The sequence below is a fragment of the Antechinus flavipes genome, chromosome 4, assembly GCF_016432865.1.
Source record: "Antechinus flavipes isolate AdamAnt ecotype Samford, QLD, Australia chromosome 4, AdamAnt_v2, whole genome shotgun sequence".
NCBI lineage: Eukaryota > Metazoa > Chordata > Mammalia > Dasyuromorphia > Dasyuridae > Antechinus > Antechinus flavipes.
In genome coordinates, this window is record NC_067401.1 from 17,201,491 (window position 1) to 17,227,824 (window position 26,334).

Here is a 26,334-nt window from a genome sequence, read left to right on the forward strand (position 1 = left end):
GGCGGCGGTTGGGTCCTAAAGGCGACGCTGGGAGATGACGCGAATGCCGCGCTGAAGGGAGTCGTGGAGTGTAGCCATGGCGTGCGGCGGCCGAAGGCCGGAGCACCGCGGGCCCCCTGAACTGGTGAGCCCCTCCCGTTCCCGCGAACCCCGGCCCGCTGCCTCCGACCCCCCTCTTACTGCCGCTCTCTCTCTCTCTGTCTCCCCCGCAGTTTTACAACGAGGACGAAGCCCGGAAGTACACTCACAAGTAAGAGCCCGGCCTGGCGGAAGTTTGGGGAGCCGGGAGGGGGCGGGGCCTGGAGTCTGCTCGTTCCCCGCGACCTGCCTTAGTTTCCTTAGCTGTAAAATGGGAATAACAGCAGCACACCCCCTCCGGGTGGATGTGAGGTCGGCAGAATCCCAGCGATTAAGTTCTCGTTAGTAGCGATGAGCGTGGGGAGAGGTTCGTGGAGATCTCCCGATGGCCCGTGGGATGTCTGGGGCATAAGGAATTGGAGGCGGGGGCCCCTGGCCTGGGGCTTTTCGGGATCTCCAAGCTCTGTGCAGGACTTGATGAGCTGCTCCGGGCCTGGGGGGGGGGGGGGAGAAGGGATACGGCCTGGTGACTTCGGAGGCCCCGCCCACGCTCACGCCGGCCTGGGGGGGGGGGGGAGGGATGCGGCCTGGTGACTTCGGAGGCCCCGCCCACGCTCACGCCGGGCCTCAGAGGGGGGGGGATGCGGCCTGGTGACTTTGGAGGCCCCGCCCACGCTCACGCCGGGCCTGGGGGGGGGGAATGCGGCCCGGTGACTTCGGAGGCCCCGCCCACGCTCACGCCGGGCCTCAGAGGGGGGGGGATGCGGCCTGGTGACTTCGGAGGCCCCGCGCACGCTCACGCCGGGCCTCTTAGCCTCGGGTTCTGAGGATGAACGTGGACTCGGCCTGGGGGCCCGGGGTCCGTGACCTCGCTGTTTGTGCGCCCCACCGAGGGCTGGGAGATCCTGTGACAAGGGAATGGCGGCCTTTGTGTAGCACGAGGGCACTGATGGACCCCTCGGCTGAGGGCGCCTGACCCTGGCAAGGGGCTCCCTGCTCAGGAGTGGGAGCCGGTGGGGGAGCGTGGGGGATGGGCGCGGGCCCGCGTAGGAGTATCTGGGGGGAGGGGCACAGGCAGAGCCGCCAGGGGGCGGGAGGCTCCTGGGGAGGGACTAGACTAAGTACGAGGTGATGACCTCGGATCACCTAGAAGGTCTGTTAGGGGGTGACCAGGGTGGTCTGGCCCGGCCTTCTTTGCTTCTTGACTTTGCTGCAGCCGGAGCCAGGAGCCGTGGTTAGCCCGGCTGGGGTCCCTTATCCCCCTCCTTCCTCTCCAGCTCACGCATGATTGAGATCCAGACCCAGATGTCCGAGCGGGCAGTGGAGCTGCTGAGTCTGCCCGAGGACCAGCCCTGCTTCCTGTTGGACGTTGGGTAAGATGGCGGCTTTCTTGGGAGGGCTCAGGGCGCCCTCATCATGGCTCTTGGTTCCCTGACCTCTGGTCCCATCTTGCCTTCCAGCTGTGGCTCGGGGCTCAGCGGCGACTTCATCTCGGAGCAGGGGCACTACTGGGTGGGCATTGACATCAGCTCCGCCATGCTGGGTGAGTGCGGCCTTCCGGTGTGGTGGGGGCTGGGCAGCCGCAGGTGCCGCGCGAACCCCTGATGGGATGGTCTCTCCTGCAGACGTGGCTGTGGATCGAGAAGTGGAGGGAGACCTGCTGAAGGGGGACATGGGGCAGGGCATTCCCTTCCGGCCAGGCTCATTCGATGGCTGCATTAGGTAAGGGGGGAGTGCCCACGGTGAGCACTGTGGGGAGAGCTCCGGGCCCAGAGGCAGGAAGGCCTGGGGCTCGCAGTAGCTTCTGGATCTCCGGCCGGAGACTCCTTGATCCTCGAGGGATTTGGAAAGATCTCACACCTGCCTGTGGTTGGAGGCAATGTGTATGGTGTCTGTGGTGCCGTGTTAGCAGAACTTCAAGGCCGACCATCTTAGCTTCTAGAAAAGGACCAGTGAAGGTCATCCTGCCATGGGGGAGGGGGTGGGGGGAAGGAGGGGAAAAATTGGAACAAAAGGTTTGACAATTGTCAGTGCTGTAAAATTACCCATACATATGACTTGTAAATAAAAAGCTATTAAAAAAAAGAAGAAAAGAGAAGGACCAGTGAATAGATGCTCTGTGTCCTATTTAGTATTTCAGCAGCGGGATTTTGGGGAGATGAGTGTGGAGGGAGGGACAAAAATCGTTACAAGATGAGCATGAGCTGAATGGGTAACCGCATTCTTTCACCGTGGATTGGGACGAGAGATGGGGAGAAAGCTGAGGGGGAAGTTCAGAGGGGACTTGTCAGGGATGCTGAGCCCTCCTCCCCGCTAGGGATGACTTCTTGGAGAAGGAGATTAGACGAGATGAGGGGATGCTTGTTTAAAAGTTCAAGTGTATCCTTATCTAATCATGAGTTTCTGAGTTAATTGGAGAAACAATCCAGGCAAAGACCCGTAGAGAGCCTCGAGCAAAAAGCAGCTTGCAAAAGCAGTTGGAAAGTTGGCTAGAATGGGGGCTGAGAAAAAGCATCTTGTTGTGCCTTCAGGGATTAACCTTTGGGGACATTCTTGGGTTAAATGGTAGGAACTGAACAGGTCCAAGGAGAGGTGGCAGGAGCACTGAGCCAGGCTCAGATTCTAGGAGAAGGTCATTGAATGGGAGCAGGGGATGGAGAGGCCACGCCCTCTTGGAGCCAGGGGGTGAGCTGAGGGGGGGAGGGGGCTGGCGTGCTGGGCTTGGCCGTGCTCCCAAAGACGCCTTTTGTCCTTCCGGCAGCATCTCCGCTGTGCAGTGGCTCTGCAACGCCGACCAGAGAACACACAACCCCGCCAAGCGCCTGCACCGCTTCTTTTCGTCCCTTTATTCTGTGCTGGTGAGTAGACGCTCCCCTGGCTTTTTGGCGCGGCCCCAGGGCTCTCCGCTGTCCTCGGCAGCCTCTTGGCTGGCCAGAAACCCATCATGTCCATTCTCCCGCAGGCCCGAGGAGCTCGAGCGGTCTTGCAGCTGTATCCGGAGAATGCCGAGCAGGTGAGTCCGCTGGCGTGGAACGAGCTAGGGAGCCGGGGTCCAAACTGCGAGGGGATGGCCGGCATTGGAGAGGTGGAAGAGGACCTTAGAGGCTGTCTTGTCCATTTATACCTGAAAGGAATATTCTCCATCTCGCACCTCTTTATTTTAACTAAGCCTATGGATTTTATTTCATGAACTTAAAAATCTCATTATTCTAAGGAACCCATAGACTTCTTTGGTTCCTGACATTGAAAAGGCTGAAAACCTTTTTCTAAGACTTAGCGAATTTTCCCTTTCCTTCATGCCTCAGTTTTGAGTGTTGGTGAAAGGCTTAGGGTTGGGGACCTGGAGACACTTCTGTCCACCAGTGATTGGTTAGAAAGGTGGAGAGCGCTTCTTTTGTTAGTCCCGGATCTCTGCATATTCCGAGTCTGATGAGAAGACAGTGCCCCCTTTCCTAGTCCAGACGGGGGCCTGAACACTTGTTGACCCTAATTTTGTAAGAGTTTCCTTGCCTAGAGGGGACGTGGATCCCAAAGGCCTTCAGAGGAAGGCAGCAACTCCAGGGGACTTTGGGACTTTTCCCCTATGCGGGGCCATGGACCTGACTTCTTGTGGGGTGGGGAAGTTTGGTCTTACTGTGAGGTCCGAGCCTGAACCTCAGGCTGGGGACGGCTCCCATGGAGCTCAGGGGCAGCTTGTGGGAAGTTGAGGTTCTTTTTGTGGTCTGGACACAGGATGTCCTGGGGAGACTCGGCTCCTGCGCAGCTCGGTGAATCCCGAGAGCCTTGGGAGGCGCCCGGGTCATCTTCCCGCAGGGGAAGCAAGCACACCTTTGTTATACACCTTTGTTATGTGTTTCCTATGTGGTGGACGTGGTCCTTAGTGCGGAGAGTACGAGACAGGCAAGGAAACTGCCCCATTGTGAAAGGCTCACTCCCGTCTGCGGCTCCTCCAGCGCTCCGGGCTGGGGCGGCTCAGGGAAGGGACCTTTCTCTCTGTTCCTACTACTCGGGTTCGGCGAGGGCCAGCTGGGGCCAGGGCAGTTGGGCCCTTCCTGAAACCTGCTCCCGGGGGGCTTTCTCTGCCCGCAGCTGGAGCTGATCACAACCCAGGCGATGAAGGCCGGCTTCACTGGAGGAATGGTGGTGGACTTCCCCAACAGCACGAAAGCTAAGAAGTGAGTCTGGGGCCATCATCCTGTCTCTGGGGAGGTGGGGGTGGAGAGAGAGGCCATCCAGGGGGTGGAGAGAGAGGCCATCCAGATGGGCACGCGCTGCTGGTCTGTTTGATGCAGTGGGGGCGGCGCCAGCTTAAGGGAGCATCGGGGGAAATGAGGGCACTTACTTCATCAAGACTGGCTCCTTGATGTGCTTTTTCTTCAGGTTCTTCCTCTGTCTGTTTGTTGGGCCTTCGGGTGTGCTGCCCACGGTAAGGAAGAGCTTCTTGTTCAGAGAACATGGCGTCTGAGGAAAGGGGACAGGGCGGGCGGGAAGTCGGGGAATGCTCACTGGGCGCCCACGACGTCCAGCATGGCCAGAGCCGGGTCCTTTGGGTCACTCATGAGGAGGTTTTATACTTTGTTTTGTCAGACTTGTCTCTGGGTACCCTAGAGGGGCCCAAATCTGTAAAGTTCAGGTGATTTAGCTCTGAGAAACTCCTGGATATGTGTGTATGGGGGGGTGGGGGTTGCTTTCTTCACACCCTCAGAAGTAGAGGCCCACCCACAGAGGGGGATGACTTGCCTGGGGCTGGACAGTTGGCAGAGGCCGGCCTCAAACCCAGGGCTGGGGCAGTGTTGGTGTGCTTGGTGCCCTTCCCACCACCAGGCAGTCCCTGCCTTCTGACCTTGACTCTTTGCAGGGCCTGGGCACTGAGTGTGGAGATGAACAAGAGAGGAAAGAGACCAAGTTCTCCAAGGAAAGGTAGACTTCTGATGCAGCCTCTTTCCTGGCTGATTTGGGCAATACCCAGGGAGGAGGGAGATGGGGTTTGAATGACTGTATGGTCAGGTAGAGGAAGTCCCCTTGGGGCAGGAAGCTTGGAGAGACAGTCGGCTTTCCCTGTCCTCCCCATGTTTTACTTTAAACAGTGAGATCATGTTGGGAAAAGTCAGTGGACTCTGGTCTCCCCTCATGCCCTTTATGGCCGGGAGTAGCTGAAAACAATTAGGAATCACTAATTGTAACAGTTGGGCCTAAAGAAGGCCCAAAGAGAAGAGACTTGGAACAAGTGAAGGGAGTGAAACTGGATTGTGCGGCTCATTCCCCAAAACATTCTGACCCTGTCTTGATGGGCGGCCACCCAGACCCAGGCTGCCCGTCATCTTGAGTGTCTTGAGCCATGGGGCTGCTGGGATGCTTGCCCCCGGCAGCCAGGGCAAGGGACCAAGAGCATCCCTGGAGGACTCTCGTCGGGGCCGCCCTTAGTCACGGCGGCCGCGTTTTCCTGCCTCAGACACTCAAGTGCCTGCGTGCTGTTCAGTGGGTACTGCCTGGCCCATCTGGGGGTTTTGGGGGTGCCGTGGCCCTGGCCTGAGGGCAAGAGCTCCACCAGCCCTCCTGTCTGTCCTAGGTTGTCAGAACAGAGCCCTGTCATGTTACAGGTGGTGAAACTGAGGCCCAAGGAGGGTGGGGCGTGCTCAGGTGACAGGTCTGGGGCAGTTCAGACCGAGCCTGGCCTCTTGGCTCCTATTCAGGTATAACTTTCTCTTGCTCCCAACTTTTAACAGCTTTTCTAGAGTCTAGGGTATTTTCTTAAAATTTAAAAAACAGCCTTTTCTGGATAATTATTTTAACTTCACTTGAAGTGAATCGCTGGCCGCCTGCTGGAGTGCTGCCTTGGACTTTTTTGGGGTGGGGGGTCCCAGCACTTGGCCCCTTTTTGCCCTTCTGGGACTCCCTCCACCCCAGACTGCTTTACTGGAACAAGTAGTTGCCTACTAGTCACTGATGTCCATGGGTCCAGAGTGGCTGGAACGCTGGACGACTGTCTGATGACACTGAACAAGGACACAGTAGCTAATGAACGAGGGTCTGAGGAGACAGTAAGACGTGGCTCCTGCTCTCAGACTTAAAATTTTGCAGTGGAGATAAGACTGGGTAAAGATAAATAGAATAAAATTGAAAATAGCGAGTCACAGATCTCTGAGGTCAGAGGAGAGGGAAGAATCATTCCTGGCTGAGAGACAAAGGCAGCTTCATGGAGAGGCGGCCTTGGAGTTGGGAAGCTAGGAGAGGGGCAGGAGGCAGCTTGGGGATCGAGGAGGGCTGGCAGGGGAGCAGGCCCTTCCCAGGAGAGGACGCCTTGGGGGAGTGGGGCTCCTCCTGGCCCACGATGCATTGTGTGCTGTTCGCCGCTGGCACCTAGAGAAGAGAGAAGGAATGATCATTGCCGAGGTGGTAGCTCACAAGTCCTCCTCCCTCCAGGATGCGGTATAAGACGGCGAAGGGGAAGTCGCTGAAGAAGAGCCGGGACTGGATACTGGAGAAGAAGGAGCGGCGGCGGCGGCAGGGCAAGTGAGTGTGCGGAAGGTCTGGCTGTGCGTTCAGGGCCGAAGGCAGAGAGGCAGGACAGCCCCCTTTAGTGAGTCTTGGAGTACGCCGAGGCCAGGTGGGGAGTTCAGGGACGCCGTCCATGTCCTCCCCCAGCCTTGGAGGGAGCAGGATGTGGGCAACAGAGATGCCCAGGGACGTTCTCCATCTGGCTCAGGAGACGGCCTCCCCCATCCTGGACCTTGGATCTCCCCCTGGGTCTCGTATTCTCAGTGGGTTAGGGTGTAAGCCGTGGTCTCCCGTGGGTTCCTCTCTTCATTTCCCTTCTAAGGCCCTGTTCCCTTGTAGGGAGGTGCGAGCTGACACACGTTACACGGGCCGCAAGCGGAGGCCCCACTTCTGAGCAGCTGCTCTCGTCCTCTGGACCCGGCCCCGAGCTCGGCCCCGTTGCCCTTTGGGACGCTCGTCTGCTGCTTGTCTGCCACGGTCCGGCGGCTGTGGCCCCCAGGAGCCCCCCATTGGTTCCCCAAGGCTTGTGGCTCTCCATTTGTGCCTTAACTTTGCTGACCCAGGAGATGGTGACTGGCTCTACCTTCTGTCAAGGGGCGCGTGGGGCTGGAGGCCTGGGACAGGCCGGCTCCTGGTCCGAGGCTTGTGTTTGCAAGAGCCTGCCCCGCCCTGAAATGGCATCCTGGGCACGGGGTGGGGGGCTTGGGGAGAGCAAGGTTCCTGCAAGAAAAGACTCAGATCGTTTCATCTTATTTTTGAATAAAATACAGCTTTGCAAAAGTGAGACATTCTTGAAAGTGGACGTCGTGTTTCCTGTCCGCGCTGGGGCAGCTGTAGGAGACTGACCACTTCCCATGTCACTGACCTGACTTCCAGCTCATGGAGCCCGGAGACAGTCACTTTGGGTCAGTGGGGGAGTGGGAGCATTGACCCAGCTTCCCAGCTCTTCCCACTGAGCCATCCTTCTTGGTAAGCAGTGAGGGCCGAGGAAACCAGGGAGAAAAGGGAAGAGGCCGTGGCAGGAGGCCCACAGGAGGAGCGAAAATGCCGGCCCGCCTGGAGCAGTTGTTTTGGCCTGTGCCTGCTGCTGGTGGGTAGCTTGGGAGTTTGGATGGGTGGACCCCTTGAGGGGAGTGGGGCGCAGAGAGCCCAGCTTGCTGCCCCGGAGGGGCTAACGACACCAAGGGAGCAGTGGACTGTTCTAGTGAGGGACCAGGATTCCAAGTTGTGCCATTTATCAGGCCTTGTGCTAGGTCCGGGGATAAGGAAGCAAAAACGAGACTGGTGCTGGAGTCATTCTTTGGAGTGTTTGGGGGAGAATCACAGGAGAGGAGAGTTCTCCCCATTGCTTTTGGAATGAGGGTGCAGTGAGGTGGAGAAATTTAGAAATGAGACGGGCGCTGATTGGTTTCTTGCCCCTTTCATTCCTCATTTGGGGAAGGTCCCGTGTCTGATGTCACCCACGCTCTTTCCTTTTCAGGGGTCCCGGAAAGCAAAAACCAGGGGAAAATCAATCCCGGGTAAATGTCAGTTAATTGGCGAGTGTCAGGAGATGGGCCGGGGTTTATTCGCCAGTGAGGAGCCAAAGACTCCATTTCTCCCCACCCTTTGCTCCCCGCCCCACACCTCCCCGCCTCCACTGGGGAGGGGCATAAACTTCCAAACAGTCTGGTAAGGGTCTTTGCTGTCAGTGAGTGCGCGTGTGTGGACATATTTCACGGGAGCTGGAGTTCTTAGATTTGATCCAGACTCCAGAGCGCCCGCATTTACAGGATCCTAAAAAGCAAAACCGAATCCTTGGGATACAGAACTGCAGGGACCAGAAGTTAGAACATGTGAGTAATAACTGGGCGAGGGGGGCAGTGACAGGAGTCCCTCGGAGGAGCCCAGCATCCTGCACGGCAGCTCGGGGAGGGGCGGCCTTCCAGACCGGAGCCGGGAGGTGGTGTGAGAACTGGGGAAGTCGGTCTGGCTAGAACGGGGCCGAGGGACAGGGTGGGGCCAGATGGCGAGCCGGGAGCTAGCGAAGGTTCTTGGGCAGAGTGCTCCCAGAATGTCAGCGTAGCAGGCATGGGGCAGCTGGGCCGGTGCAGGCCGGAGATGATGGTTAGGGAGGCGCTGCCAGAGTTAAGGTGAACCCAGGGGGGGGGGGGGGAGGAACCACAGCCGAAGAAGCTCCCTCCGCCTCCCGCCATGGTTTGCCAGTTCTGCTCTCAACAAAGGGTCGGTGGCTTCCCCCCGACGTCAGAGCCTAGGATTTGGAGCAGGAAGGAGCTGGGGAGCCCCTGCCCCGGTGCCCGGGCCCCTTCCAGGCCATCGCCAGCCCCTTGCCCAGGCCCCGTTCCCCCAGGCAGCCGCCGGTCTGCCAGGGCAGTGTGGGGAGCCCAGCTCTCCCAGCACCTCGACGCCCATCGGCGAGCTCCCTCAGCCGCCCTAGGCCGGAGGGGACGCAGGCCACGGACTCGGGGGGCCCGAGGGGCCAGCGCCCAGCAACGGAATAAAGGCGCCGGAGCCTTCCGCCCGGTACAGATACAAATGTTTATTCTACATAAAAATTTCACAAAATGGGCAGCTGGTTGCACCAAGAGCTTTGGTGAGAAGGGAGGGGGAGGGGCAGCGCAGGACAGTGGTCAGTCACTGGGCTGGAGCGAAGCCTTGGGGGGCAGGGGCGCGGGGAGCCTGGGCGGGCCCTGGCGAGGGCACCGGACACACGGACAACACACGGACACACTCACACCCACACGCGGCTGCCCCCGAGAGCCCGCGCCCGCCCGGGCACCCACAGGAAGGAGGAGGAATGGGGCAGGGGCAGCTCCGAGTGGGGATTTTGTTTCTGGACTCCCCCAAAGTCCCAAGCAGCGGGAGGAGGGCCCCCTGCTGGCTGATGAATACTGCGACGACGTCACCCCCGTCAGACCTGGCACAAGGCACATCAAGCGAGGGAGAAGGCAGAGGACGGGTGCGGGAGGGCACAGTGAAGCTCAGGGAGCATGCCCTGTACATGCAACATCCACGGGCGCAGGGACCCCATCCCGGAGCCGGGAGCGAGGGCCGGACGGGCGGCCGGGGGCGACTGGGGGCTCCATCCCCGAGGGCCAGGCCGGCTGCCCACGGCCTCCCCGGCACAGGAACTCAAGGGAGGGGAGGCCCCGGGGAGGGGGGTAGGGGGGTTTGCCCTGCAGGCCTGGGGGCTGGACGGGGATGTTCTCCGTCTTTCTCTGGGGTCTCACGGACATGGGCGAGAGGCTGGGAGAGCTGGAAAGGGTCGGAGGTCGAACCCTGGGCAGTGCCAGCCTGGCAGTGATCAGCAGTGTCACCTCGCTGGTCCCTCCCTGAGAAGTGGGCAGCAGCACCAAGGGGCCCCGGCCCGGTTCCGGCCGTCGCGGGACTCGATCCGGGCGGGGGCGGTCCGAGGTCAGGGGCCTGGGGCTTGTGGGAGGGGGGCACACGGGCCTGGCTAAGGGTGCCTGGGCGGGGTCAGAGCGGGGCCCTGGGCGTTCTGGGAGGCCTCGGGGGCCTGGGCCCGCTGGCCGCCCCTTCCCTTTTCCACTTCCCCCGGCTGGTTTTCCTCCCGCAGCCCCTTCCACCCCAGGATCCCGGCCCGCCCCCACACAGACACACACAGGGTACAATGAGATCATGCACATGACATGGCTCAGCTGCTCCGGGAGGGGCCGGCCCTTGTGGCCTGGTGGGGGAGGGGCGCACGAGCACGAGGGGGGCCCCGGGCCCGGTGAGGGGGGCGTCCCAGGGGCCCGTGTTAGCAGCAGCCGTTGGCACCTCCTTGTCGCGGGTGGTCCGAAGGGGGGCGGGGAGGGGCGGGGTCTACCCGAAGATGCCCCCGAACGTGGAGGCGATGATGATGCCCAGGATCACGCAGCAGATGATGATCATGATCTTCTTCTACAGAGGAAGGGAGATGGTGGGTGAGGGGCGGGGGGCAGGGGAGGAGGCTCAGGGGCGGGGGAGGAGGGGGAGCAGGGGGAGGAGGCTCAGGGGTGGGGGAGGAGGGGGAGCAGGAGGAGGAGCCTCAGGGGCAGGGGAGGGGGAGCAGGGGGAGGAGGCCCGGGGGGCTGAGTGCTTGGGAGGGAGGAAAGGGCTGGCCTGGCTCCCCGGGCCAAGGTTCTGAGCCTGCAGGGGCTTCCGGAAGAAGCCAGGGCTCCCGAGGGCCCCCTCACCCTTCGGGCCCCCTCACCCTTCGGGCCCCCTCACCCTTCGGGCCTTGCTCTGGTACTTGACGGCCTTCTTGGTGTCCGACACGGCGCGCTCCACGTAGTCCACGGAGTGCTCCACGTTGTACTCGATGCGGTCGATCATTTCACCCTAGGAGGCCAAGGGCCGGGCTGGAGGGGCGCCCCCTTCCCGGCTCGGCCCCGAGCCCACGGCGCCCTGGGGCAGAGGGAGAGAGGCCGTGAGGGGAGAGCCGGGGCCGGGCTTCGGGCCCACAAGCGGCCGGGGCGGGTCCGGCTCCTGCTCAGGGAGGCCGGGAGCGGACACTGCCCCTCCTCCCCCCCCCCCCCCCCCCCGACAGTTTGTGCAGAAGCGGCCCCAGCGGGAGCGGGAGGAGGAAGCGGAGGCAGGAGGACCGCGCCTGGAGGAGTGAGGGGAGGACTGGGACCAGTCAGTCAGTCAACAAGCAGCTGCTGAAGGCGCCCCTCGCGGCCCCGGGATACAAAGCGAAGCTAAAAAGGCCACTCCCTGCCCCGAGAGCGGCCTCTGGGAGTCTTTGGTTGCAAGAAGGCGGGAGACCGAGGCCCAAAGTCCCCAGGTCACTTTTCTCATCTGGAAAATGGGCATAAAGCCCTCGCCCCCTTCTCTGCCCCGGTTACTGTGGGAGGTTGTAAACCCAAACTGCCGCGGGGCTTGTTCTCCCCTTGCCCTGTCCGCGCTGCCTCAGTTTCCCCATCTGTACAAAGGGGTGGCGGGGACGGTCCGAGCTGCTGCCTTGGGGAGTGAGCACGTGACCGGGGGAGCCGCTCCTGGGGGCGGGGCTGGGGAAGCCCCCGCGGGGGGGGGGGTCCGGCCGTGCAGGGTCATGCAGAGGACTGGGGGGGCGGCCATGCGGGGGGCACATGCAGCACTTGTTACCTGAGGGCTCCATCCAGGGCAGCGTGTTGGACAGAAAGGGCGGGGGAGGTTAGAGACCCCCTCCCACAGTGCAGGGGCTCGCTGAGCCCCCCCAGCCACAGAGCCACCCCTGGTCTCAGCCCTAACGGAGGCCGGCGAGGAGACGAGCCCCTGGAGGCCCGGGGCGGGGCGGGGAGAGTGCGGGGGCTCGGCCCCACCCCCGCCGCAGGGCGGAGCTCACCTGGCTCTCCACCAGCATGGCCATGTCCGTGAACATGTCGTGCAGCTCCCGGATGCTGTTCTCCAGCTTGATGATCTCGCTGTGCCTGGTCTCAATCTCGCTCAGGGCCTGCTTGGTGATGTTGGAGTCCATGATGATCTGTGGGAGGCAGGAAGGCAGCGGGGTGGAGACCGGCCCGGCACTGGGCCCTCCCGGAGGGGTCAATACACAGGGCGGAGGCCGGGGGGAGGCCGGCCTCCCTGCTCCCTCCTCCCTCCTCCCTCTCTGTGGCTACTTTCCTCCTGTTATTTTTATTTTGAACCTAATGAAGTCAAGGAAGGCTGTGTACACACTCACACACACTCACAAACTCACACTTACACACTCACACACACTCACAAACTCACACTCACACACATACACACACATTCACACACACACATACACACACTCACACACTTACACACACTCACACACTCACACACTTACACTCACACTCACACTCACAAACACACACTCAAACACACTCACACACATACACACTTACACACACACACATACACACTCACACACTCACACTCACTCACACACATACTCACACTTACACACACACTCACACTCACAAACACACACACACACACACACACACAATGCATATTGTACACAAAAGTGCAAACATTGCATCATTTGTTTTTCCTTTTAAACATAGACCTCATTTGTCTTAATAATCAAATAAAAAGGTTGTCCGCACGTAACATGAAACACAGTGACTATTACATGGTTTGCTTTTCCTTTTAAACACATGATAAATCCAAAATGGAACCTTAAAAATTGTGTCTCTCTGGTCTCTCTCTTGTTTTTGTCTCTACAACTATTTTCTCTACAACTGTCTCTACAACACCGAGACTATTTTCTTTCTTTCTCCCTTTCCCTTTTCCCCTTCTCTCTTCTCCCTCTTCATTTCCCTTCCTTTTCTCCCTTTGCTTCCCTTCTCTCTCCTTTTCTCCCTTCCTTCCTTTGTTCCTTCCCCCCTTCTCTACCTCTTCCTCCTCCTCTTCCTCTCGGCTCTTTCTCCCAACCCCTCTCTTCCTTTCCATCTCTTTCCTTGTCTTCCTTTAGGGAGCCCTCTCCACAGTTCTCTCTCCTTGAAGAGAGTCCTCACGGCCCGATTTTCTTTCTGTTAAGTATCCTTGTTCCTTCCCCTGAGCTTCGCGCACTGAGATCCGGGGGGCCGCTCGCCCCCGATGGCTTTCCTACAGGGGCCCGCTACCTGCTCGATGTCCTTCCCGAGCTCGCGGGCCCAGCGCTGAAGGAGGCGCCCCCCGGGACGCCCTCTGGAGACTGGGCCCGAATCGGGTTAGCCCAGGCTCGGAATCTCTTTCTTGGCTGTTTTATCGGACTTGGGGGCTTGTGGTCCACTAAAGTCTCTTCCCTTTTCCAGAGGAACTCCTTTTCGCACCCAAATCTAAGATTTCCGTTGGTCTTGCTGGAAAGTCCCAGAATCCCAGGCTGGGGATCCCGTGGGGTCCCCCCGGGAGTCACCGACCTCTCCCCCCAGCTTTGGGCCATCTGCGGATCTGACTGGCCCGGCCCTCCCCGGACATCAGGGCTTGGATTGCCATCGAAGCCCCCTGCCTGCTGGTGCCCCCGTGGGAGACCGGGCTTCGGGCTCCCAGGAAGGGCTTGAGGGGTGTCAGAGGGACCGAGCCCCTCCTTGAAGGAAGAGGAAGAAGCGAAGGTGACACGGCCGAGTCGAGAACCGAACCCGGCCCTCGGCCCCCAAATCCACTGCTTTACTGCCTGTTTGTGACTTACCCCTGAAGCAAAGATGGCGGGGTTCCCGCTCTCCAACATGTTCTCCAGCTCCTCGCTCGTGGTGGTTCTGCCAGCTGCAGGGAGGACGGAACCCAGAGCAGGTGAGCCGGCCCTTCCCAGCGCCAGCCCCCGGGCCTGCCCGCCCCCGGCCCCCGGCCTGGCTCCCACGGCACTCACTGATCTCCAGCTGCCTTTGGATTCGGCCCTTGCAGCGCTCCCTGTAGTCAGACTGGGTGGCGTTGTATTCGGACATGACCTCCACGAACTTTCGGGACAATGTGGAGTGCTGGGAGGGAGCAGGCGGGCGTCAGCCGGGCCCTGCGGGGTGGCCGCCCTCAGCCCCCGGGCACGCCCCCCGCCCAGGGCCACTCACCTGGGTCTTCCGAATCCTCAGGTCCGCCGATGACCTGTTCAGTCCCTCCTCCTGCTCAATACTCTGCTCGATACCTGTGGAGGAGCAAGGCTGGCAGCTCCCACCCCGAGGTCTGCTCTGACCCCCTCCCAGGCAGCAGGGGGGGTCCCCCACCATCCCCCGCTTCTGGAAGGGATGCGGACTCACGGCTTAGAGACAAGGGACCCTAGCTTTACACATGAGGGGAGGGCACAGCTTAGTCAATAAATTAAAAAGGCAGGGAAGCTCCGAAGTCAGAGGAGCTGGGTTCAACTCATTCCAGAGAGAAAGAATTACCACTTGTGTGCCCTTGGCAACTCAACTTCTTGGGGTCTCAGTTACCTCATCTGTAAAATGGAAGGTTGGTCTAGATGACCTTTGAAGCCCCTCCCAGCTGTAGATCTGTGACCTTACAATCTAAACCTTCAAATCTCTGGGCCTGAACTAGCTGGCCTCTGAGGTGCACTTCTGGGCCTAGGTTGGACCGAGCCCAGGGGCCCACGGCTCCAAGACTGGTGCTCCTGTGACCCCAACAAAATCAGGATATCAGCGAGAATTTGTTGTTCGGCCATTTCGATCGTGTCCAATTCTCATTTGGGGTTTTCTTGGCAGAGATACTGCAGGCTGGCCATTTCCTTCTCCAGTTCATCTGACAGATGAGGAAACCGAGGCAAGCAGGGTGAGTGACTTGCTCAGAGTCACGGAGCCAATAAGTGTCTGAGGCTGGATTTGAATTGAGGTCTTTTTGACTCCAAGGCTGGTGTTCTATGGCACCTAGTTGTCCCAAGTCAATTGGAAAAGGGCCCTAAAATCTCACCTGACCTGAGCCCCTCATCTTATAGGTGAGGACACCGAGGGGGACATACCTAGGAGTCAGTGATGGACCCAGGACTCGAATTCAGGTCTCAAGCTCTTCCCATTCATTTGACCGACATGAAGAGGAATCGGAGCACAAAACCAAACAATAACATCCCCATTTGTACCACGCTTTAGGATTTTAAAAGCACTTTCTTACATTATTGGTTCTTGGGTCTAGAACCCGAAGGGACCTCTGAGGTCACGGAGTCCAGGCCTTCATTTTTCAGATGAGGAAACTGAGGCTCACAGAAGTTGAGCGTTTCCCCGGTTACCTTCCTCTACTCTCTCGGTATCTTAGGGGCAGTGAGGTGGGAGCGGCGAGAGCTCTGACCGTTGTCAGGAAAGCCTGAGTTCAAAGGTGGTTTCAGACATTTCCTAGCTGTGTGACCCTGGGTCACCCTGTCTGCCTCAGTTTTCCCGTCTGCTAAATGAGCTGGAGAAAGAAAATGGCGAACCGCTCTAGTATCTTTGCCAAGAAAACCCCAAATGGGGTCACGAAGAGTTGGACGTGACTAAACAATCTATTAACAGATAATCTCCCTTATTAATATTTAAGCCCATTTTTGTCTTTTTTTTTAATCTCCAGCACTTTGCACAGGGCTTGAGGTACAGAAAACAACTAATAAATGTTTACTGATTGTGCAAAACCACACAAGGAGTGATGGGGGGATTCAAATCCAGGACCCCTGCTTCCAAATCCAAGGGCCTTTCTATTAAGCCGTACTGCCTCCTCTCCTCACCCACTGTGCCAACCTGCCCCAAGTTTGGGAAAGATTTCCCAAAAGGTTTCTATTTGCCAAACTGTGGAAAGGGAACAGAAGCTGAGGCTGCATCCAGAGAGCCTGAGAGGCTCGTCTCTGTGGGGTGGGTCCAACCTCGAAACTTAAAAAGGGGTGAGAAGGGGTAAAATTTATAAAAGCAAAGCTTTTTTTTTACACAAGGGGCTTCCCCCCTGGCCTTTCCTCCCCACAGTAAAAATAGAATCGGATCCTCTCAGGTTCCGGGGCATAAAATGAGGTAGCCCTCCCCGGAAGCTGCCCAGGGCTCCCCAGCCCCCCCCCCCCCCCGCGCCCACACACTTACTCTTGAGTTTGGATCGGACTTTGTTGGCAGTCTTTTTTATATCTGACATGAGTTCTTCCAGCTCCTCTTTTGTCTCTGGTGGGGGGGGGGGGAAGAAGAGGAGATATAATCCTTAGGGCCCTCCCAGCCGGTGGGGCGAGGGGGGGGGCGGGAAGCAGAGCTCTGGAATGCCCTCCAGTGCTCCCCCTCCCCCATTCACCCTGCCAGCCGGAGGGATTTGGTTGGGGAGCGATTTAAATGGCTCTTAACCAAAAAGTGAATCCTCCACCCAGGTTTGTGAGGCTCCAGCCCCTTCAGCACCAGGGACAGGGACCCAGGCCGCTGGCTGGGCTAGCCTTTCAGAGAGCAGGAGACTCCTTAAGAGAGGGGAGGGGCTGACGCTTCCACTCCAGTCTCCCCCACCTCACTCCCCCCAGTTTCTATCCTCTCAGAAACACTCACCCCTTCCTCCCCCGGCCCTTCAAGTAACAAATGAGTGGGGTCTAAATTTAAGGCAGGAACAATTGCAGAGCAGCTGGCTTTGTAGTGAATGGAACATTTAATGGAGGCCTGGGGAAGAGAGGGGTGGGACAGGTGGGGTGGAGCGGGCCCCCTGTGGCCCCTGGATAGGAGGGGTCCCCTTTTCACCTCTCTGTGTCTCAGAAGTTCCAGCAGAGGGTACAAGGGGGGGTCTGCTCACGGTGGTGGGGGAGTATTTTCCGTGTGTGTGTGTGTGTGTGTGTGTGTGTGTGTGTGTGTGTGTGTGTGTAAGGAACATGGAGGGCAATAGAGCAGTTCCAGAGATGGGATTTAGGGAGTCAGGGAGCAGAAGCTTCCCAAACACAGAGCCACGGAGAAGGAAGTTTCCAGGAGGACGGGGGAAGTGGAAAACTGTCCATAGAGGTTGGGATAAGGATCAAAGAGGAGGAAAAAATAGCTAAGCAAGATCCTCATTAGCCCTTACTGAGGTAATAAGGGGAAAATTCATTTATTAGCTACACTGTCAACTAGGTCTTCCTGTTCAAATTAAAAAAAAAATACCGGCTGACGTCCCAGTCCCTAGAGAAAGGGGATGAGTTCATTTTGCAGAGGAGGGAACTGAGGCCCAGAGAGATGAAGTGATTTCTCCCAGGTGTTGCCATAGCACATTATCAAATGTGGGCTTCAGCTCCCCTCCCTGTCCCCACTGGTCCTTCTCCTCTCCCACTTTCTTCCCTCTTCCTGCTCCTTACACCAGCGCGGGCTCCTTCCTCTCAGCTTTGCTAAGTCCCCAAACGCTTAGCTCTTTCTCCTTTACTAGTGAGTGGGGGAAACTGAGGCATGAAGCCCCCTCAAAGGCTGGAAGGCTTTTGCTCTTGGCTGCATTTTCCCCAGCCCTCCCCCTGCAGGACCCTTCCACCTTGGTGACAGGGGGAGGGAGACTGGCTTCTGTTCCCACAGGATCAGCAGTTTCTGTTCTGAGACCTGCTCACACTTTGTCTGGGGAAGGGGAGGTCTGTGCCTGTGAGGGTGAGGGGGTGTCGGGGATGGGCTCCTCCCTCCCCCTCGAGATGCTTCCGAGAGGAAGGAGAGTTAGAATATTCCTCTAAGCCACAGACTCACACTTCTAACTGAATCCTGCTCTTCCTTCTCCTCCGGGAGTGTCTGTGGCACACGTGCACTTGTGAGCTCTTACTGTAGCCCTCCCCCTGCCCCGGAGACACACGCGCATGTGCGCACACAGAATACACCGTACGGGGGCGCAGCCCTCTCCGGCCTGGCCCTGTGATAAAGCTCTCTGAGGAGCCTCTGAACGGGAGCTGGACGGCTCCCCCCCTCCCACTTTCCCAAGGTCACGTCTGAGGAATCTTCGTTCACTTCAGACCAATCCCTCCTCTCTCCATCCCTCTCCTTGTCCCGCCATCGACGGGACGCCAGTGACACTCCTCGCTTGCTGGAAGGATTGTCCTCCCTCCTCCTCCCAGGAAAAGGTTTCCCAATCATTAGTTACCCCAAAGCTTTAAATAATATTTAGAGGAACCAGGTAATCAATGAAATATTGCAGAAGGGCTGAAGGCTGGAAATGGAGGCTGTTGTTCGTGCCCCTAACACACACACACACACACACACACACACACACACACACACACACGCCCCTCTACAAGCTGGCCAATGGACACCATCCTGGTCCCCTCTCGGAGCTGACCCGGCTGATGGCGGTGGCAGCAGAAGCACAGGGAGCTCTGGCCTCCACTGCCATCTGCTCCTCTTGGGAAAGAGCATGTGTGTGTGTGTGTGTGTGTGTGTAGCTACCTCATCAGCCTCCTCCCAGACAACCCAGCTGCTCCCCTGACTCCCGGACAGGCAGACAGGGCGCTGCCTGCCAACAGGGCAGGAAGGGCGGGCAGGCTGGGAGTTTGGTTGCCAGGAGAGAAGGGGCACAGGTCGGGGAGCTTGCTTCTCTGGGGCAAGAGATCCAGCAAAGGGGAAGAGGGCCTGAGCACAGGGACATCTGAGTCTTCTTCCACCTCCCAACCCTGCTCAAGGAAGCTCAAGGAAGGCAAAGGAAAGAAACTGACTTCGGAGTAGGAGGATCTGAGTTCAAATCCTATCTTTGACACTGCCCGTGTGCCTCAGGTTGCTTGAGCTTTTCAGGTCTCAGCTTTCTTATCTGTAAATGAGGGGTCCTCTGAGCCCCCTCCCAGCTTTGCTTCTTCACCCTCAGCCCTGGGCCCCCTCACCCCTTCTCCAGAGCCAGAGACCTTGACGTCTGCTCTCTCAGGAGAGGGAGAGACTCTCACCCTCATGTCCCAAGGGCCCATCCCACTCACTCTCATCGGGGTTGGGGGCGGCGAGGATGGCGCTGTGCTTCCTCTTCACCTCTTCCACGTTCTCTGAGATCTTGTCAATGAAACCCCGGATCTCTTCCACCTGGGGAGGTAATTATCAAGAAATCTGGGGAGGGGACAAGTCAGGGCGGGAAGCATAGCTGGGCCCAGTGCCCGTTCTGGATGGATCCAGGGGGAAGCATTAGTCGGGAACGACGCAGCAAGCTGGGCCTGGCCCCTTCCACGGGCCAAAGGGACGATGGGCACACTGGCTCACAAGTCCAGAGACCTGGAACCTCGTCCATCTCATGCTGTGGGACTTTGGGAGAACCATTTCTCTGGGACGCAGAAAAGTCTCTGCTAGATAAGCAGCTGTCAATCTATCCCACTTGTCGGGGTTGTTATAAGGATCCCAATGGATCACAGATTTAGAAGCAGAAGTGACTTCAGAGCACAAATCCAGGCCAGAGGGAATGGGTGACTTGCCCCGTGTCACACAGAAAGTAAGCATCAGAGGGGAGAAGCCTCCCTCACTCCCAAATACAAAACAGTATTTAAAGTGCTTTTAAATTAGAAAGCAGTAGCCAGATTTCAGGGGGGATTTTGATTCCTTTTCCCTTCAGGATCCCCTTTGATGTCTCACCGAGGATCTCCGGATAGACCTTAGCTCAGCAATTTCTCCCAACATTTGCATACATGTGAGCCCTCAGCTCTGTGGCCCCCCTCCTCACCCCGTCTTCAGAGCCAGAGGCCTTGAAGGCCTCAAGAGGAATTTTCATGCAGATTTTCCCAATCACCCTTTACTCTCATCACTTGGGAGCAGTGAGGAGGAAAGCTGTTTCCTCTTCATCTCTTCCATGTTCTCTGAGATCTCGTTAGGATGTGTAGACATACAGGGCACACGTGTTTATGCACATATATGTATCTTCACATAATATCTACATATATCGATACATACATGTACTGCCTTCCCCGGGAAAATGTAAAGCCCTATAAGGGTACAGGGTTGTTTTGTTATGTCATTTTCTTCCCCATGTGCACTGTACCTGGTACATAGTAGGTACCTAATAATTGCTGGTTGCCTTAATGATGTAAAGGAAAGGAAGGGTGTCAGAACTAGGGTACTGCTGTGCAGGAGCTGACTTGGGATCCCTTGGTGGGGCTGAGGGACAACACACTGGGCTCCCACCTGCTCGAAGAACTCATCCATGAAACGGTCCCGGTCCACGGTAACGGTGACCTCATCGTCGTCGTCACTGTCCTTTGCCTGTACACAAACACACGTGGATGTTCATGGATGTGAAAGCATAAAAAGCCCCTACCAATAGACCCAAGGCAGGTCTACCCTTGAGTCCCGTGGCGCCATCTATTGGGAGATTCAGCTTGGTGCTCTCAGTGTCAGGCCATGGGAAGATTACTTGAGTTTTCTAAAGGCTGTGTGTAGATGGGGGACGGGTGGCTCGGCTGCTCCGAGCTTGACCCTCTCTGGACTTCCCTCACCCTCCAGTGCTAATGAGCCCTGCAAAGCAGGGTCGTCTGCAGCATGAGGGTCCATTCCTACCTCTTAGGGTTTCTTGGCAAAGATCCTGGAGCAGCTCATTATTTCCATCTCCAGCTCATTTTACAGATGAGGAAACTGAGGCAGCAAGCAGGGCGAAGTGACTTGGCCAGGGTCACACAGCTAATAAATGTCTGTAGCCAGATTTGAACTCAGGAAAATGAGTGTTCTTGACTCCAGACCTGGTGCTCTTTCCACTGTGCCACCTCGCTGCACAGTCTATCAGTTATCATCTATTATTTGATAGAGTAGAAACCCTTGGAAGGCAGAGACTGTCTTTGTATTGAATATTTATAGAATTTAGTGTAAGTGCTTAGTACACAGTAGGCACTTAATAAATCTGTTTTCCCCTTCTCTCGTCTTATATCCCTAGCACCTTGGATAGTGCCTGACATACAGAAGGCGCTTAATAATAACATTTCCATAACATTTTAAGGTTTGCAAAGTACTTTACATATATGATTTTACTTACTCTTCAAAATAACTCTGGAAGGTAGGTACAATTATTATCCCCATTTTATAGATGAGAAACTGAAGCCCAGAGGAGCTTAATAAATGCTAGTTGATTTGTCTTTACTTATATATACATACCTATTAATATACTTGATAGAATATAAATTCCTGAAGGGCACAGACTGTTTTATTATTGTCTTTGTATTCCTGGGGTTTAAGACGGTACCAGGCACATATCAGGTGCTTAATAAATGCTTGCTGATTGATCATTGTCATCATTAAAGTTACGACAGTGTCACAACAACGTGGTCGGAGCCACGTAAAGTTTGCAAGGCACTCGACATCCATTATCATACCTGGGCCTCGGAAACAAGCCTGGGAAGGAGGAATCGTGGGGGTTTTCATCTCATCTTCCACATGAGCAAACTGAGACTGATAAATGGCCTCCCCGAGGGACTATTGCAAAGATCGCATCAGAGAGGATCCTAACCCAGCTTTCCTTGACTCCAACTTTTAACACTCTCCCCTCACCTTTCTCCTCCAATAATCCTTCACTGGTTCTATCATCCCATGGCTCCATCTTTGTAGGCCCTATTTTGTGTCATGGACCCAGACTCCAGCAGGCTGGTGAACCCTTCGGACCCCTTGGGGAAATGTTTTTAAATGCATGAAATAAAATACATAGCAATCTAAATGTATAGTTTTTCCCCATTCAGTTTCGAGTCCTTCAACTATCCATGGGGCCCAGTGCTTGTAGAGATCCAGTTCTACATAAGGATTCTTGCAGGCGGCACACGGACTGTTTTAAAATGTAAGGTTGTGTATTTTCAATTATTTTTATATGTAATTTAAGTGTAATTTCTTTATTATATCTGAATCTGGCTCAGGCTCCATTATGATCAGTGGGCTGGGTGCTTGACCTTCTCTAGGAAAGGTGGCCACAGTCATGGATTTGTCCTCCTAGGATTGCTGCCACCCAGCTGTTTGAAAGCACAAGGGTATGGAGAGAGGTGACCTGGGAGTCACAAGGACCTGGCAGTGGGACCATTCACCTTCTATTGCAGAGAGGACTCAGATCTGCCAGAGAGGAGAGAGAGAGAGAGAGAGAGAGAGAGAGAGAGAGAGAGAGAGAGAGAGAGAGAGAGAGATGGAGAGACAAAGAGAGAGACAGAAACAGAGAGAGAGAGAGAGGAGAGAGAGAGAGAGACAGAGAGAGAGAGACAGAGAGAGACAGAGAGAGACAGAGACAGACAGACAGACAGAAACAGGAAGGCAGAGAAACACAGAGAAAGGCAGAGAGAACAAGAGTCAAAGAGAGACAGAGACAAAGACCAAGCTAGAGGCAGATGCAGAGACAGAGAGACAGAGAGACAGAGAGACAGAGAGACAGAGAGACAGAAAGAGAGAGAGAGAGAGAGACAGACAGACAGACAGAAAGAGAGAGAGACAGAGAGAGACAATCAGAGAAAGAGAAACAGTCAGAGAGAGAGACCTCCTTTCCAGAAAGAAGTAAGCAGTAATTGGGTTTAAAAAATGGTAAAAAAGAAAAAAAATAAAACCTGAGGGGTTGGGTGTGGGTGGGTGGAGTACTGGAGAAGGTAGAAGAAGCCCAGGGCGTGGGGGTCCCTTCCTACTCTGCCCAGGCAGGGCCCCTTAGCTGGGCCTATTTCAGGCAGCTGCCCTGGGAAGTCACATGCTCTGGGGCTCCAGGCACTGGTGCTTTAATTAAGGCTGATTCCAGGCTCCCTTTCCGGGGAGGTCCCTCCGGGAGGAGGCCGACAGCTGGCCCTGCTCTTCTGGATTTCTCTGGCTGGGGCTGGGTGGGGCCGCCATGAAAGGCCTGGCTGAGGCCGAGGAGAGGGGGAGGTGGGGAAGGAGAGGGGCCAGGGCTGCCTCCTCGCCCTGGGGACGAGCTGGGGAAATAAACATTGGGGCAAGCTCCCCGTAAGACTGCTAGTCTGGGGCAACCCTGCCCCTGCCCGATGTCTGAGCCGGCACAGAGGGAAGCGGGCCGCCAGAGGGGAGAAAGGAAGTCAGAGGGCACTTGGAGGGAGAAGCCACAGCTGCTTCCCCTCCCTCATATTCTGCGAGCGTGCCTGTGTGTGTGTGTGTGTGTAAGTGTGTGAGTGTGTATGTGAGAGTGAGTGTGAGTGTGTGAGAATGTGAATATGAGTGTGATAGTGTGTGTATGTGTGAGTGTGTGAGAGGGTGTGTATGTGTGTGAGAGAGTGTGCATGTGTGAGAGTGTGTGTGAGTGTGAGAATGTGAATATGAGTGTGTGTGTGTGAGTGTGTGTGTAAGTGTGTATATGAGAGTGAGTGTGTGAGAGTGTGAGTGTGTGAGAATGTGAATATGAGTGTGAGAGTGTGTGTATGTGTGAGTGTGTGTATGTGTGTGAGAGTGTGTGTGAGTGTGTGAGAGTGTGTATGCGTGAGTGTGTGTGTGTATTGTGAGTGTGTGAGTGTGTGTGTGAGTGTGTATGTGAGTGTGAGAGAGAGTGTGTGAGTGTGAGTGTGTGTGTATTGTGAATGTGAGTGTGTGTGAGTGTGTATGTGAGTGTGAGAGAGAGTGTGTGAGTGTGAGTGTGTGTGAGTGTGAGAGTGTGTGTAAGTGTGTGTGAGTGTGTGAATGTGTGTGTGTGTGTAAGTGTGTATGTGAGAGTGAGTGTGTGTGAGTGTGTGAGAGAGTGTGAGTGTGTGCACACACGCGCTTGCACGGCCCCGGGGACAGCAGGAAAGCATCTTTCTCAGGCAGGTGCCCGGGAGCTCCCCTCCCCCAGCCTCCCAGACTAGGAGAGGGAGCAGGTGCTGTGCCCGCCCAGAAGCGGCGGAACAACAGTCGCCCCATCAGGAGTAATTACATCTTTGGCTTCCCTGTCTCCAGACGATGCAGCCCACCCACCCAGAACTGTCATTCCCGGGCCCTTCCTCAGTCTTGGGCTTTGTTACCGGCTGCCCTCCTGTTCCTCCCATGGCAGCGCGCCTGCCCACCCTGCGGATGGACAAAGTGAGGTGGGCTTGGGGGGAGGAGCTGCCCACAGAGGCCTGAGATGGGGATGGCCCCCTCCCCCCTCTGGTTAACAGCTCCAGGGGATGGGGACTGTGGCTTCCCTTCCCTTAGCTGTCTCTCCCTCCAGCCAGCCCAAGGTTCCCCACACGGCACGGCTAAGTCTGGGGTAGGGGGGGAGAGACCACACAGATGGGCTTCTGGCTAGGGAAGGCTATAGCAAGAAAACAAAGCCCTGGATCTGACTCTCGGCTCTTCACCTATAACGCGTGGCCTTGGACAAGCCCCTTTTCTGAGCATCACCTTCCCCATCCAGGAAATGGGAAGTTTGAGGCCTCTTTCTTGCTTCTTACCTGCACAGTGACCGTGAAGGTCAAGGATATCTCAGTCTTAGGCCTAGTGAGGGGTGGGCACAGCTGGCACGGGGAAGCATCAGACCCTGGCACTGGAGGCCCCTGCCCATGACTGGCTGTTCAAGGGTCCCACTGGGTCCCTTGAGTTTGAGGAGACTTTGAACTTCCACTCTTTCCACCCTCCCCATGAGGGTCATGGGGAGTCATCCCAGTTTTCAGAAGACAGGGAGCAATGACCGGGGGAGGGACTCGTTCTGTAAGGATCCCTGACAGTTGCCCCTTCATCTTCCAGCAGGATCTTGAGCCACTCCCTCGCTCGAAGGGATGGAGCTGAGGGGCTGAAACCCCATTTTCTTTTCTCTTGGGCCAGGCCCAAGTGTCAGGGGAGGCAGAAGGGAATATATCCCAGACCCCACCGGATTTCTAATTGTATCATTCATCGTTCTGAATGGGGTCGTTTCTGATTGGCAGGTGAGTCACAGGAATCATAGGGAGGATTCTGCTCTGGAGCTGCAGAATAGGGAAACTGAATCCTGCCTCTGACACTGTGACCTTAGCAGTCGCCTCATCCGTTAAGTGGAGGTAATAATGCCTGTGGACTGGCATGAGACTCAGGAGAGAACACTGGCAGTGCTCTTGCTCGTTCTTGGGTTCGGCGGAGGAAGGGGGAGGCAGCGATGGCTCTCTCACAGTCCAGGGTATCTCTGCCCCTCCCCGCAAGGGATGGCTGCCAGACTCCTCTGGCAGGGGCCAGGGCTAACTGGAACTCCTGGTCCAAGCTGCTGAGGAGGAGGGCTGAGGGATGAGGGAGGTGGGAGGTGGGAAGTTGAAGTTGGTGAAGGAAGCGGGTGTGAAACAACTCCAAGCCTTCTGCTGCTGGGCTGTCACGGCTCCTCCCACGGCAGCTAAAATAAACCCCTCACTCAGCCCTGCTGCTGCTATGTGGCACCCCACAGACTGAGAAGCTGGGGGGATCTCCAAGCACTGAACCTAGTTCTCCCGGGGCTGATCTGGCCCAATAGAGGTCAGCTAATCTCTTCCTGGGGAAACTGAGGCAAGAAGGTAAGAGCAGACCCTCCTTGGTCAGGATCAAAGAGAGGCCCAGAGAGGACCCGGCCTGGTCTCCTCTGTACCTACTTTTCCTTTCTCTGTTCCAAGGGAGGGAGAGAGCGACTAGATCAGGACAAAGGAGTGGCGAGGACCTTTGACAGGAAACAGGCAGCTCTGTTCTCCAGAATGAATAATGATAGTCTGGGGCCGAGGTAGACAAAGCAGGGCTGGGCAGCTGCGTCACAGGGGACAATGGGACCCCTACGCAGCTGGCCCTGGTCCTGCCACAGGAATAGATCAGGCATCGGGGTGGCGGGCAGGTTTTCCTTCCCATGGTGCTTCCCTAAGGCTGCCCAGCTGAATCCCAGCCTCCCAAAGAGGGAAAGAGCACAGGTGTGTCGGATTCTTCCCATCTCCTCCTCCCTCCTCCACACCGTTGGGAAGACGTGAGCTGAATTGTTTCTCGAGCAGTGGGAGGGGTTTCACTGAGCTGTTCACACCTTCTGGTTTCTCCCTCCTGCCTCATGCTTAGGAGATAACTGGGGAGGTGAGCAAGGTTTGGGAGAGGATTAGTGCTCAGTCTGGGATCAGGATTTGGGATTAGGATTGGGAAGGCAGGGCTAAGGAGTCTGGGCTCAATCTGTGGTCAGTGTCTGGGATCGCTGGCCAATTTGTTAGGTAAAAGTAACTGACTCACAGAAGGACTGACCCACGACTTACATCCTTCTTGACTCTGTTTCTCTAACTCCTGAAATTTAATGAGAAAGATGGCCTTGCCTCTTTCTTCTGCCCCAAATAAAGCAAGTTCCTCAAGATCACTGGATCATCCATTCAAAGAAGGGATATGAGTCACCATGCTGCCCAACTCCCTTGTTTTACAGATGAGCAAACTGAGGCTCAGAAAAATGAGTGACTTGTCCAAAGTCACATGGATAGTAAGTGAAAGTGCTAGATTTAAGTTGAGTTCTGTGACTAAATTTGGCTCTTTCTCTCATTTCAAGGAGTTAGAAGCTCATGTTTTTTTTTTTTAAATCTTCCAATAAAAATTTATAGAAAAGAAACATTATTGAGAAAGTATAAAAAATTGAAAATGTCATATAACTGGGGAAGGATTGATC

At 56.4% G+C, this 26,334-nt stretch overlaps 2 protein-coding genes and 1 non-coding gene across 5 annotated transcripts in view; 2 read left to right on the top strand and 1 right to left on the bottom strand.

Annotated features, from left to right (window-relative positions):
* The first annotated feature begins 27 nt into the window (after positions 1–27).
* BUD23 (BUD23 rRNA methyltransferase and ribosome maturation factor) lies at positions 28–7,360 on the top strand. 3 transcript variants are annotated; one of them, XR_007952961.1, is made up of 13 exons: positions 28–124; positions 213–250; positions 1,356–1,451; positions 1,539–1,621; positions 1,704–1,800; positions 2,840–2,936; positions 3,041–3,091; positions 4,168–4,253; positions 4,459–4,504; positions 4,937–4,998; positions 5,648–5,771; positions 6,502–6,591; positions 6,916–7,360. XR_007952961.1 is itself a non-coding variant. In XM_051991918.1 (12 exons), the coding sequence occupies exons 1-12, from the start codon at positions 77–79 to the stop codon at positions 6,968–6,970; spliced, it is 849 nt and encodes a 282-aa protein (XP_051847878.1). In that variant the 5' UTR covers positions 28–76; the 3' UTR covers positions 6,971–7,360. The 3 variants fall into 3 exon arrangements, 2 of the variants coding, with proteins under 2 accessions (XP_051847878.1, XP_051847879.1); XM_051991918.1 differs by lacking the exon at positions 5,648–5,771; XM_051991919.1 differs by lacking the exons at positions 28–124; positions 213–250; positions 5,648–5,771 and adding an exon at positions 260–445.
* On the top strand, positions 5,406–5,536 carry LOC127563671 (small Cajal body-specific RNA 20). The gene has a single exon (XR_007954109.1). It is a non-coding gene; the product is annotated as a small Cajal body-specific RNA 20 (non-coding RNA).
* Positions 7,361–9,095: 1,735 nt separating the features above from the next.
* STX1A (syntaxin 1A) overlaps positions 9,096–26,334 on the bottom strand; it is a 35,354-nt gene continuing 18,115 nt past the window's right edge. The window contains exons 2-10 of the mRNA XM_051991921.1: positions 19,986–20,063; positions 18,800–18,899; positions 16,011–16,085; positions 14,052–14,125; positions 13,856–13,964; positions 13,679–13,752; positions 11,885–12,022; positions 10,789–10,899; positions 9,096–10,479 (exon numbers count right to left, since the gene is read on the bottom strand). Coding sequence (XP_051847881.1) covers positions 10,402–10,479; positions 10,789–10,899; positions 11,885–12,022; positions 13,679–13,752; positions 13,856–13,964; positions 14,052–14,125; positions 16,011–16,085; positions 18,800–18,899; positions 19,986–20,063 — 837 coding nt within the window. The 3' untranslated portion in view covers positions 9,096–10,401. The remainder of the gene's footprint in view (positions 10,480–10,788; positions 10,900–11,884; positions 12,023–13,678; positions 13,753–13,855; positions 13,965–14,051; positions 14,126–16,010; positions 16,086–18,799; positions 18,900–19,985; positions 20,064–26,334) is intronic.

Coding starts and splice junctions, on each gene's coding strand:
- BUD23 (XM_051991918.1), top strand. CDS start 77: ATGGCGTGCGGCGGCCGAAGGCCGGAGCACCGCGGGCCCCCTGAACTG. Junction 1,801..2,839: donor TCATTCGATGGCTGCATTAG/GTAAGGGGGGAG, acceptor TCCTTCCGGCAG/CATCTCCGCTGTGCAGTGGC. Junction 4,999..6,501: donor ACCAAGTTCTCCAAGGAAAG/GTAGACTTCTGA, acceptor TCCTCCCTCCAG/GATGCGGTATAAGACGGCGA.